The sequence below is a fragment of the Drosophila erecta genome, unplaced genomic scaffold, assembly GCF_003286155.1.
Source record: "Drosophila erecta strain 14021-0224.00,06,07 unplaced genomic scaffold, DereRS2 tig00000055-arrow-pilon, whole genome shotgun sequence".
NCBI lineage: Eukaryota > Metazoa > Arthropoda > Insecta > Diptera > Drosophilidae > Drosophila > Drosophila erecta.
Window position 1 is genome coordinate 19221642 of NW_020825200.1, and position 11510 is coordinate 19233151.

The following is an 11510-nucleotide window of genomic DNA, read 5'->3' on the forward strand; positions in this document are numbered from 1 at the left end:
TCAGCTGAGCGGATCAGCTGGCCGCCGGCAGTGCTGGCTAACGGTTAGCAGAGGCGGCGAAAAAGGGTTGTGATTACAGCAGTTGTAAAGTTGAAAGTAATATCCATTCTGTTGAACACAAATTAAAAATCCAATTTGTGTATTATTATTTTTCTCTTAAGCAAAAGAAACGCATTTGCTCGAAGAGCTTACTGAACGAGATTTAATATTCATACGTTTACATTGTAGTTCCAATTGGATTAACAAAAAAGCGTTTGTTGAATTATTTTTGTATTCCCACTCAACTTTTTATTCCAAAAATTACAGAAATACAGAAGTCGAAGGCTTTTTTCCAACTCGAAACATAGGTTCGATAGTTGTATATTCACACCAGATCCTATAACAGATCGTGGGAATGGAACAAGTGATTAAAGTGCAGACATCCTCAACTGGAGGTCGCAAAGAAGAAGAAATACGCATCCCTGGACCCCGGCGTATACGGTCACTTTAACTGGGCCGTGCTCCAAGAGTGCTCCTTTTTGCGCCCTGCTCTGCACATGGACGGCATAAACAAGTACAACGAGTTTGTAGCGCTGCACAAGCCGCAGCTGGAGTCCTCGGCTGTTCCGTTGATCTTTTGGCCGGCGCTGTACCGAAAACTGACCACGGAAACATTCGATGCTGGCGAGGCACTCCAGTTGATGCTGATTGACTACGATGAGGATGAGGAGCAGAATCCTGCCGAGGACGACGACAGTCCCAACCCGGTCTTCGCACTGGGCGTGGCCCGGGAGCAGGGAATTAAGGCCAGTGATCCTCAGGCCATCTTTTTGGTGGACCACGCCTGGACATTCAGGCTAAACGGCGCCCGGCAGCAACTGGAGCAGTATCCACAACTGGCGGACCGACTTTCGGCCATCACTGGCGTTGATCTCGAGCTGGAGGATCGTGTCGACAAGATACTGCGTCGCCTGTGGAAGTACTGCCAAGCCTACTCCATCGGCAGCGAAGGCTTGTCTGACGAGGAGCGCCAGCCCATTTGGTACGTGATGGACGAAGTCGGTTCAGCGGTGAACCACTCGGACAATCCCAACTTTCGTCTAGTCCCTTTGCTCTACCTGAACACCCAAACTACGTACAGTGTGCTTTTTCCGATTCGGGACTGCGATGTCGGAGATGCAGTGACCCGCGATGTGGTGGAGTACGTGGCCAAGGAGGCGCCCCAGCGGGATGCCCTGCTTTTACCCTGGCGCTATGCCGACCTCACGGGGGAAAGTTTCTTGCAGGTTGAACCCCGGGCAGACTATTTTACTAGCGGTCACATCCCTGAGACCTATCCTAAAGGCAATACTGATCCACTGCCAGCCAGGTCCCGTTGCGATCCGCTAAAGGTGTATGCAGAGTACGAGGTGGTGCGCCGTCATCTAACTTCGTCTGAGTTCATCTTAGTTAACAACGCAGACGAAGCGGATGTCCTGTGGCTCACACAGCACTTCAAAAATTTTGAGGACTTTGCCGAAAGGTCGCCCGGCAAGTTCATCAATCAGTTTCCCTTCGAGTACGTTATCACCATCAAGGACCTCCTCAGCATTGTGGGCCGCCGGGCGGCCAAGGAGCACCATAATAGCCTTACGCTGGAAACGTTTCCGACATGGCTCCCCACCACCTATAATCTGTCCACCGAACTCAAGGAGTTCGCTGCTTACTATCAAACGAGAGCAGCCAAGGGCCTAGACAACCACTGGATTATTAAGCCTTGGAACTTGGCTCGCGGACTGGACACACACATCACGGACAATATCAAGCAGATCGTACGTCTACCGGCCACTGGACCAAAGATAGCGCAGAAGTACATCGAGCGACCAGTTCTCTTTAGTCGGGAGGAGCTGGATGGACGCGTTAAGTTTGATATTCGCTATGTAATTCTCTTGAAGAGCGTAAAACCCCTGAAGGCATATATACACCGGAAGTTCTTCCTCCGTTTTGCAAATCATCCCTTCTCGCTGGATCACTTCGATGACTACGAGAAACACTACACGGTGATGAACTACCAGGAGGAGGCGCAGCTGCATCACGTCAAGTGCGACGACTTCCTGACCCTCTGGCAGGAGCAGTATCCGGAAAACAGTTGGGCGGCTCTGGAGCAGCAAATCTGTAACATGCTTCTCGAGGTGCTTCAGTGCGCCAGTCAAGCAGATCCACCCTGCGGCCTGGCTCCTTGTGCCCAATCACGAGCTCTTTACGCAGCTGACATTATGCTTCGGTGGAAGGACGATGGGGAGAAGGTGATGGAGCCCCAGTTGCTGGAAATCAACTGGACTCCCGACTGCAAACGCGCCTGCGACTACTATCCCGATTTCTTTAACGACATCTTCCGTCTGCTCTTCCTAGATGAAGATAACGACGAGAGCTTCCGGGTACTGACGGCAGACAATTGACATAAAGCCAGCCAATAAACCAGATTTCCTATTATTTAATGCTTATTCGTGTATTTCATTTCGTTTAGACTATACAAAACTTATATAGCTTTCCATTTGTACAATATACAAGTAGGTGTGTATGCTTCTATGCGTGGGAAACTAAGTCCTAAAGGCTTAACTAACTAAGATAGCAAGTCAGTTGGTGGTGTGGCTTATGGTTCTATCATAGCATGGACAAGTTCTAGAGTAATGAATTTAGTGTAAAGTTCAAAAAGTGAGCTTAAGGTTAGGGCTTTTACAATTCTCAATTGCAAATGGCACTTGATGAACGATGAATAATGGTAAATAGTGAAATGACAACTTTACAGGATGATATTCCAAGAACATACATTAGTGTCGATGCTAACTTTAACTTAAGGCAATTTCAAAGGCACCCTGTTCAGGATAGGCTCACGGTGGAACGGAAACAATAATGTCAATCCAAACATAAATTAAATATGTTATAGTCTTCTATATATAAGCTCCCAAGGGTCTTGTACTTGGATTAGTTGATTCAACACGAAGGATCTTGGCTTAGCTATGAATAATATACCTACGAACTAATAGTGTGAAATGCAAGGGTATGTCAATGAATGAATCTTAGACTACCTAGGTGGTACACCTAAATTATCGCTTACTGCTAAGGCTGGACTACAACCACTAAACGCAGACCTCATCGAAGTCCAGGCGTACCTTCTCGTCAGCGGAAGCTAGCTTATGTATAGTCTTTTTTATGCGCAGCGCTGGCAAGCGCACGTTGGGGTTTTGGTGCCAGCACTCCTTCATGAGCTTGGACATGCCAGCCAGTAACTAAATAAAGAGAACTATTAGCACGAAGATCCTGAGAATGGCATACAAAAGCAGCTTACCGAATCCGAGCTCCAACGGTTGGGAATGGATGGCCTGTAGTTGTCGATGCAGACCACCTTGCGCATATCCTCAAAGCTGGGATCCATTGGCACCACATCGTAGAAGGGCACCTTGTACTCCTCTGCTATGCCGCAAGAAATGGTGCGGCGACAAACCTCCCAGAGGACAAGTCCAAACGCGTAAATATCTGTGCGGCGCAGTGCTTCGAAGCATTCTAAATCAATACTGCAATCAAATTTTAATGTGGTATTGTCCTTTTTAGTAAAGCCATTAACCACATACCTCTCATCCAGAACCTCTGGGGCCATGTAACGCTTGGTGCCCACTTTAGGGTTGTTGCCCAGGTCCAGTTGCCCTGTGACGTGCGAATGGGTAACAGCCAGTCCGAAATCGGCTATCACGCACGAGCCGTTCGAGGTGACCAGTATATTCTTTGACTTCAAATCGCGATGTGCCATAGCTGGCTTTCCTTGCTTGCCGAATATCTCTGTGTGCAAGTGCACCAGCCCATTAGCTATGGACAGGCAAATCCATACCATATCGTTGTGGCTCAATGCGTTACGGTTTAGGTGATCAAAGAGCGAGCCAAGTGGATAGTAGTGTGTCATCAACCAAAGTTGGGTACACGAGTTTCGTGACGTCATGTCGGAGCCGATGAATCCGAGAATATTTTCATGGCGGAGCAATATGGTGCTGAAAAAAAATGTGATTACTTATGATTCATAGAGCAACAGGTAATGCCGACTATCAAACAATATTACGCACGTTTTATGGGGGGGAACATTTTACATGTTACAGTGTATTCTTTTAGGTGATTTTGTTTTGATTTGAATGAAATCAAAGACTAATGCACGACTTCGTTGCATAAAGTTATACAAATTACGAGCCACACGTACAATAATAACAATAATTTGGTCCTTACCTGTAGATCTCTGTTTCCCGCTTCCAGGACTCCTCGTCGCGACTGAAGAAAATTTTGACGGCGATGCTTTCGCCATGCCAGTGACCGCGCCAAACTTCGCCGTACTTGCCTCGTCCTATGCACTCGATCAGGGTGACCTGTTTGGCTAGCGTACGCTGCACTAGCAGCGGCAACCCGCTGCCCGAGCCGGAGGTCACCGAATGCTGAAGATACTCCCTCAGCGTACTGTCGCCGGCGCTGGTGGCGCGGAGCAACTCATCATTGACCAGATATGCTTCCGGGTCGTGTTTAGTTCGCGAGGCAGCCAGACGCTTGCGATGGCTACGCCGAATGAAGAAGATGGTCATGGCACCCAGCAGAGCGATAACCAGAATAGGACCCAGAATTGCGACGGACATCTTGCTTATACTACTGGTATCCGCGGTTATTACCGTCACATCATTGCTGTCAAAGGGCAGCAGTTCTGGAAAGTCTCCTTCATTGCAGTAATCACCGGTGCAGCATACCACATTTACGAACTTCCCCGTATTGCGTTTACTGGATCCATTGATCTTCAAAGAGTTCAGGCTGCAGATCATGGGCAGTTGATCCGGCGAGGTGCTGCAGCCGCGGGACTCCTGCACCTGGCCATCGGCATCGCGGGTGCGCGACTTCCAGCACTGTTGAAAGTCGGAAACTTAGTTACTTTTAAGTTTTAATTATATACAGTGAGGAACTCACCTGAATCGCATTCTGGCAGGTGTGGGTAAACTCATACGGATCCCGACAGGGCGGTTCGCAGGAGTAGCATTTGTATCTGGTAATAGAGAGAGGGTTTTAGTATCATTTTACAGAAACAGTTAAGGCAACCAGGGAACTTTTATTTAGTACCATTCGGCTACAAAAATGTTTTATAATATCAGATATCTCAAAGGAAAAGTTGAACAGAAAAAAAAAATGAAAAGTAAACAAACAAGAAAAGAAAACCGTTAACTTATTAATATTTTCAATTGTTTTGTATACATTTAACCATTTTTTTATGATGTTTTAATTAATGAGTCGTGTAAATTGTACCTTCTTTTCATGCGGCGCTTACTCTTAATGTGCCTCCTAATTAAGGATTAGCAGCATGGCAATTGGGAGGGAGCAGAGGTTAGCAATACAGTGTATTTTGGACTGAGCGGGGATACGGGCTAGGGGTTCTGGACTTAATATATAATCACCTGGGATGCGTCTGCACCGAGTTCTGTGGCACGGCCGGTAACTCTTTGCCATTGAGATGGGCGGACGAGGCGGAGGAGGGCTCCATGTCTAAATCCGGAATGTCCTCCCGCAGATGATCGCTGATTTCAGCTGAAACACAACAAATGCACATTAAACACATGCACATACCAAATATGTACACACATGAAAGGCCCCACTAATACCGCCAGCACTAACGCACACACAGGCGCCCCAGCAAGTTCTGTATACACACACGGAACTGTGGTGTGCGTGGGTAAATCATTGAGAAAATGCACTTATGCTGCAAACGCCCACGACATCCGTTTATATAATCCGTCAACAGAAACTTCTTTCACTAATCACCATCCCGAGAACACTTTTTTCGTTTTAGCCTGGCCAAGTACGCAGCACAATTGGACAGAACCGCAGCATATGAAAACAAATCGAAAACACTCTGTGACTTTTCGAGCCATTCTGTGTGGGTCTAAATCCCCTTACAATCGGGGTTTCTCTTGTGCACCCTCCTTGCAAAGCACTCATTAATTGGTTAACACTAATTAAGGCCCACCTCTAGCATTATTGTATAGCAGAAACGTCAATAGAAAAATTAAAAATATATTGGACTCCATTGCTAGAAATGTTTTTAGTCCGAGTCTATCGGGGACTATCGATATACGCCAAGAGGGCAGTGTGACCAGGGCCCACATCTGCACATAACATATTCCACAAAAATACTAGGCCCCTACATTTCCCAAATGCCCTGAGTAAAAATACCAAAGCACTGCACACACACAAACACGAGCAGCCGGTCCAGCGGAAAAGTTTCTAGAACGTCAAACTCGAACTTCATCAAAGAGTCCTTTGAAAAACAGCCCATTTCACAGACAATTATTGTATTTAGTGTCGTCGTGCCCACTAAAGCATAAGTATTTCCAATTCAGGTGAGTGGAGAGGGAGTAATTAAGCAGCAGATCGGCGGAGATGGAGGAGTTATCGGGGCATTAGTTTGTTGTCCTGTGTGAAATTAACTAATTTATCTACCCGGTGCTATAGAATAACACTAACAATTTGTTTAGTTATTGTTTTCATCTATACTGCGACCGGTTTGTCCAGAAAATCAATGAGTTTCAGCTCGTATCGATCAAACGACAGTTTTCCCCCTCCCCCAGCGCAAACATGTGTTTGGTCACGTAACTGTTATAATTTTCCTCGTTTTCCAAGCAGTGGAGATACACACGCCGTAGGGAAACGTCTTACTGACCCCCTCTTCACCGCCCACCCAGCACATATGCACATACATATGTAAGACTGTAATATCAGTTGGCAGACGCAATATGTACATACATACATACGTGTGTGTGTAGAGATGTGGTCGTTTATTGTACAATTAGTTGGGTTGCGCCAGAATTCAGAAATTGTGAGGGCGCAGGGGCGGCGGGGCAGAATCTCGCAAAACAAAAACAATTGGGGGCAAGTGGTTTTTTCGCGCTTATCAAAAGGCCCTCACTGCGCAGAGGACGCTCTCTTTTTCGCCTCGCGAAGAGCCTCCAATATTTACCGGCGTTTCGGGCGGTGCGCTCTCATTCTTATAAACACGCTCGTCGGGAAAGCATCGCACCAAAACACGAAAAAAAAAAAACAAAACATTTACGCGTTCTCCTAGAATTTCAGAAACTACGCAGTTCGTTTATATATTGGCCGACAAATAAAACAACTCGTGGTCAGTTTGTAGTCATGTAGAATCACACGCATATGTATCTACTTACATAACGCCCATAATTCCGGCGGATAGCCGGCGATTTTCGGGAGCGACCTTTCTGCGTCATTGATTTAATTTTTGTTTGCTTATCTGCCGATCAGAATTTCATTATATTTAGCGGTGTTTGGTTACGAGTTAGTCAGGACCTAGGGCAACCTTGGACCTGGTACTTGGCTTATCTCGGCCTCGATTGGAAAGTTTCCAGAGTTTCGCCAGGTTTCATAAGATTCAGTCATGCCCTGAAGGTTTATTTACAAATCTATAAAATAGCCAGATATTCACATTAATAGTCGGAACAGAAAAACCAGTCATATGATGCAATCGAATGATATTCTGGAACTTATCTTGTTGATATTGCAGTTATACATACGTAATAATCAGCTATTTTACACGATCGTCCGTACTTATATGCACATTTGTACTTTCAGAACCTTCCAGAAATAGAAAACAAACGCATTTGCCAAGGAAACGTGGCCCAAAACTAAGCAACCCCTAACAAATAAAACAAACAAAACAACCAACCGAACTGATAAGTAAATTGTTATTTGTGTAGTAAAAGTGCCGATAAGAGGAGACCCCAGAGATCCCTCCGTGAGTGAAGTGTTCTTGTGAGAAAGCTATGTCCGCATCTGCTACCCGATCGCGTAATAAACAATCCAAACTTCGTGACGATGAGCGGCTCGACATAAGCAAGGACGAGTTCAACCGCATCCAGGAGGCCTTTGGCCAGGAGGAGTTCCGCAAGCTGTTTTTCGACTACGTGGAGGAGATCCAGGACCCTGAGAATCGCAAGATCTACGAGGAGGAGATCACCCAGCTGGAAAAAGAGCGTGGTGTGGAGGTGAGGTTCATCCACCCAAAGCCGGGATTCGTGATTAAGACCGCCTTAGATGGCGAGCTCAAGTGCTTCATCAACATCGCTGGCTCTGAGGAGATCGAGAGGCCTAAGAACGAGGTGGCCACGGATCCATCGAGCGGCAACCGTGGCCTGAGCTGGTCCATTCCGATGGCCCAGACCTCGTCGCGGGATGACTGCGATGCAAAAAACAACCACTGCAAGGTGTTCGACGTGGTCTTCCATCCCGACGCTCTTCACCTGGCCAAGCGGAACAAGCAGTTCCGGCAGTGCCTCATCGATACGGCACTGGACGCAGTCGAGCGTGAGTACAAAGTCTCGCTGGATCGCGCTAACCTCAAATTCCCTAAGCTGGACTACAAGGGTATTCCCCGTCCCACTGTGATACGCAAGCTGGCCGATAATCCCACGGCCGAGGAGCAGGAGCCACACCCTCTGGCGCACATGTTCCCCACACAGCCACCCGCTCCCGGGAAACCGGAGCCACGCGTCCTGCCCTTGAAAACAAAGCCCACTCCGGTGCCGGAGTTCACTGTGCCCAGGTATTCGATCAAGCACAGCCACGACGTGGACTTATCCGAGTACACGGACGAGCTGGATGCCAAGCTGCATGTGACGGTTCCACGCGCTCTTGTCGTGGAGATCGAGCTCCCCCTGCTCCGTTCGACAGCCGAGTGCCAGCTGGACGTCACGTCCAAGTCTGTATACCTGTTCAGCGAGCGACAGGGCGCGAAGTACCGCCTAAAGCTGGACCTACCCTTCACCGTGGACGACAAGGCGGGCCAGGCCCGCTTCGACACGGACCTACGCCGTTTGAGCATCACGTTACCAGTGGTGCGGAAAAGCAGCAAGGAGCAAGCCCAGATGCACGAGACCTTGCGCCACTTCAGCCGCGAGGACAGCGGCGTGGAGCTGCACTCCAACAGTGAATCGCCCGTGGAGGAGGATCCTGATGGCGAACTTAGCGATTCCAAGGCGGATATCTCCGATATTTGTAAGTATACCATTTAAAATAACTTATTTAAAAGCAATCGTTTAGGGAATTCATGCTCCACGATGTAAATTGTCGCTATAAAAGATTATTCCATATAGCTCGATCTGTTTTCGTTTTGTTAGTAATAGGTTTTAGATTTGATCCATATTTGAATATTATATATTAAAATAACTGCCATCCGCTGGATGTTATAATTTTTATGCTAGACGAGCAAAAGCATTTAGTTATTTTTAAAAATATAACAAAGTTATTGTTCATTGTTCAAAGCTAGTAGTTTTCTTTTGTTTGGATACTTTTACAAATAAATCTACGGTTCAAAGAAAAGGTGTGTCTTGATATTAATATGACATCAATTTATGTGCTCCCTCAGCCTCGCCAACTGCTGCGCCTGTGCGCCACTCCAACAGCCCGTTCCTAAAGAGCTCCGTGCACTACCAACTGCCAAGCAAGTTTGACTGCAACGTGCTGGACAATGTGATGGCCTTCGTGCTGCACGTGCCCAACGTTCAACCGGACTCCATTGAGCAATTGAGAGAGCAGCGGAGCCTGCACCTGCAGTTCGCCACCATCGGCAGTGGCTACTATCCCACCCACTACGCTTTTTACGTAGAACTGCCGGCGGAGCATGAGGATTCCGCCATCGAGAGCGTGGAGGCAGAGGCCTGGGACAACAATGTAGTGCTCAAGCTGTGCCTGACATCGCAGAGCGAGACTCCGGCTAGCTATTTGGCCGGTCTGGATGCAACAGAGCTCAAGGAGTACCCAGTCCATGGCCAGTACAATGTAAAAAGCAAGGAAAAAGTTATCGCAAGAAAGGAGAATGCACCGTTCGAAATTAAATTCGAGCACAACCAGGAGGGTCAGGCTCTGAAAGTTAGCATTCGCCCCGGCACAAAGGAGGAAGAGAAGGAGAACCAGGATCAAGAGCCCGAAATCGATCAGCAGCACCAGCAACAGGTGCAAAACAAGAAGCCCGGTAAGAAGCAACGGAAGAGGAACAAGAAGGAGCGCTCGCTATCCGAATCTGCCTGCGCAGATATGATTCTCCAGGAGCCACTGACTAAAAATTCTGAGCTTCAGCCGAAGTCCACGTTTAATTTGCCGCAGCGCAAGCAACGCAGCTACTCGGAGTGTAACGATAGCACCGGTGGCTCCCATCGCGGCATCCTTAAGCGATTCAGCCGCTATGGACCCCGACCCTCGATGTCGGACAGCTGCTCCTCCATTGATGACTGCTCCTCGTACTCGTGCTCCGTGGACGCATCCGGAACTTCTTTATTTTCCCATTCATTCGGCGGCATTCCCGAGGAGGACCGTTCGGATGCCGGGCTCTCGGAGAGCTGCAAGAAGACTGTTAGGTTTAATGATCACATCATGAAGCAAGTGTTCCGGTAAGTACCAGCTATAGCCCCTTAAAATGGTCAGTAATTTTATAATTCACTTAATCGCACAGACTCGACTCCAGCATCCTGGGTCAGCGCAAGAAGAACCAGAAGCGACGCGATCTCAAGCTGCGGGCTCAGCATCGTCGCCTCAGCGAAGGGGATTCCGTCGACTACGAAGAATCACGGGGCTCTGCCCTCAAGGTGAGATCAAGATCTAGTTAATTGAGCGAATATCCCGGCTGGTTGCGAATATCCAGTTAGGTTGTTAGCTTGCTAATTGAATTAGGGGCCATCAGCGAAATCGGGCAGTTTGGCTTTATTTTCGTCACACCAGACATAAATATTGATTAAATCTTTGTTTAGGGAATTGTATTACACGTGTGCGAATACTAAACAAATCCGAAATGAGCTCTATTTATAGCAGGAATGTTGAGAAAATTAAACGAGTTATGCTAATTGATATGCAGCACACGAAAAGTCCCGGGAATGGAAAGTTTATGCACTTGAAGACAGAAAACGATCGCAGAAATACGAGCATCAGCTTTGGGAGCAAATGTTTAGGGTGTGAAAAATGTAGCCGAATTGCTAAGACAATATGGAGAATTTTAACGTTATTAGTCTAGTATTAGATGATATTAAATATGTACTTTCGCATAATACTAATAAGGTTTACTAAAACTTACAGCAACAAGAAAATCAATCAAGAAACTGCAACAAGCCAAAAGGCGTGTCCGTGCTCCATGACAGCGGACTCGATCTCACTGGAGCACCAGGTGCCCACAGCAACAACAATGAATCGGAAGCTAAGAACGCCATGATGTTTGAAATGGATGATTAAGATGTTATTTAAACCATAAATATATTAATATTTTTTGAGTGATTTAGAGGCATGTTTTCAAGGTTTTTAAATGCTACTTATATGTTATCTAACGCTACGGTTTTTAATATTTATACTGTAATTCCTTTTGTACCGAAGCAAATTGCTCAATTGGAAATATACAAAATTGTATTAGGCAACACGAATCAGGGCTAAATCAGAAATCAAAAAATCATCAAGTACTAAGTGTTATGTAATTCGGTTAA

The 11510-nt window shown here is 46.8% G+C and overlaps 3 protein-coding genes across 5 annotated transcripts; 2 read left to right on the plus strand and 1 right to left on the minus strand.

Moving 5' to 3' along the window:
• Window positions 1–31: 31 nt before the first annotated feature.
• On the plus strand, window positions 32–2456 carry LOC6543185 (tubulin--tyrosine ligase-like protein 12). Its single transcript, XM_001970534.3, has 2 exons — window positions 32–96; window positions 307–2456. The coding sequence occupies exon 2, from the start codon at window positions 537–539 to the stop codon at window positions 2415–2417; it is 1881 nt and encodes a 626-aa protein (XP_001970570.1). The 5' UTR covers window positions 32–96; window positions 307–536; the 3' UTR covers window positions 2418–2456.
• LOC6541171 (activin receptor type-1) lies at window positions 2442–6146 on the minus strand. 2 transcript variants are annotated; one of them, XM_026979480.1, is made up of 8 exons: window positions 6002–6146; window positions 5433–5562; window positions 5284–5319; window positions 4951–5026; window positions 4231–4889; window positions 3591–4001; window positions 3308–3533; window positions 2442–3248 (listed from the first exon to the last, which is right to left on the minus strand). In XM_026979480.1, the coding sequence occupies exons 1-8, from the start codon at window positions 6138–6140 to the stop codon at window positions 3099–3101; spliced, it is 1827 nt and encodes a 608-aa protein (XP_026835281.1). In that variant the 5' UTR covers window positions 6141–6146; the 3' UTR covers window positions 2442–3098. The 2 variants fall into 2 exon arrangements, with proteins under 2 accessions (XP_026835281.1, XP_001970571.2); XM_001970535.3 differs by lacking the exon at window positions 5284–5319 and having other exon boundaries at window positions 6002–6145.
• Window positions 6147–6176: 30 nt separating this feature from the next.
• Window positions 6177–11425, plus strand: LOC6541773 (protein kintoun). 2 transcript variants are annotated; one of them, XM_001970536.3, is made up of 5 exons: window positions 6177–6374; window positions 7621–9042; window positions 9413–10433; window positions 10496–10628; window positions 11113–11425. In XM_001970536.3, the coding sequence occupies exons 2-5, from the start codon at window positions 7812–7814 to the stop codon at window positions 11263–11265; spliced, it is 2538 nt and encodes an 845-aa protein (XP_001970572.1). In that variant the 5' UTR covers window positions 6177–6374; window positions 7621–7811; the 3' UTR covers window positions 11266–11425. The 2 variants fall into 2 exon arrangements, with proteins under 2 accessions (XP_001970572.1, XP_026835280.1); XM_026979479.1 differs by lacking the exon at window positions 6177–6374 and adding an exon at window positions 6819–7153.
• Window positions 11426–11510: the final 85 nt, after the last annotated feature.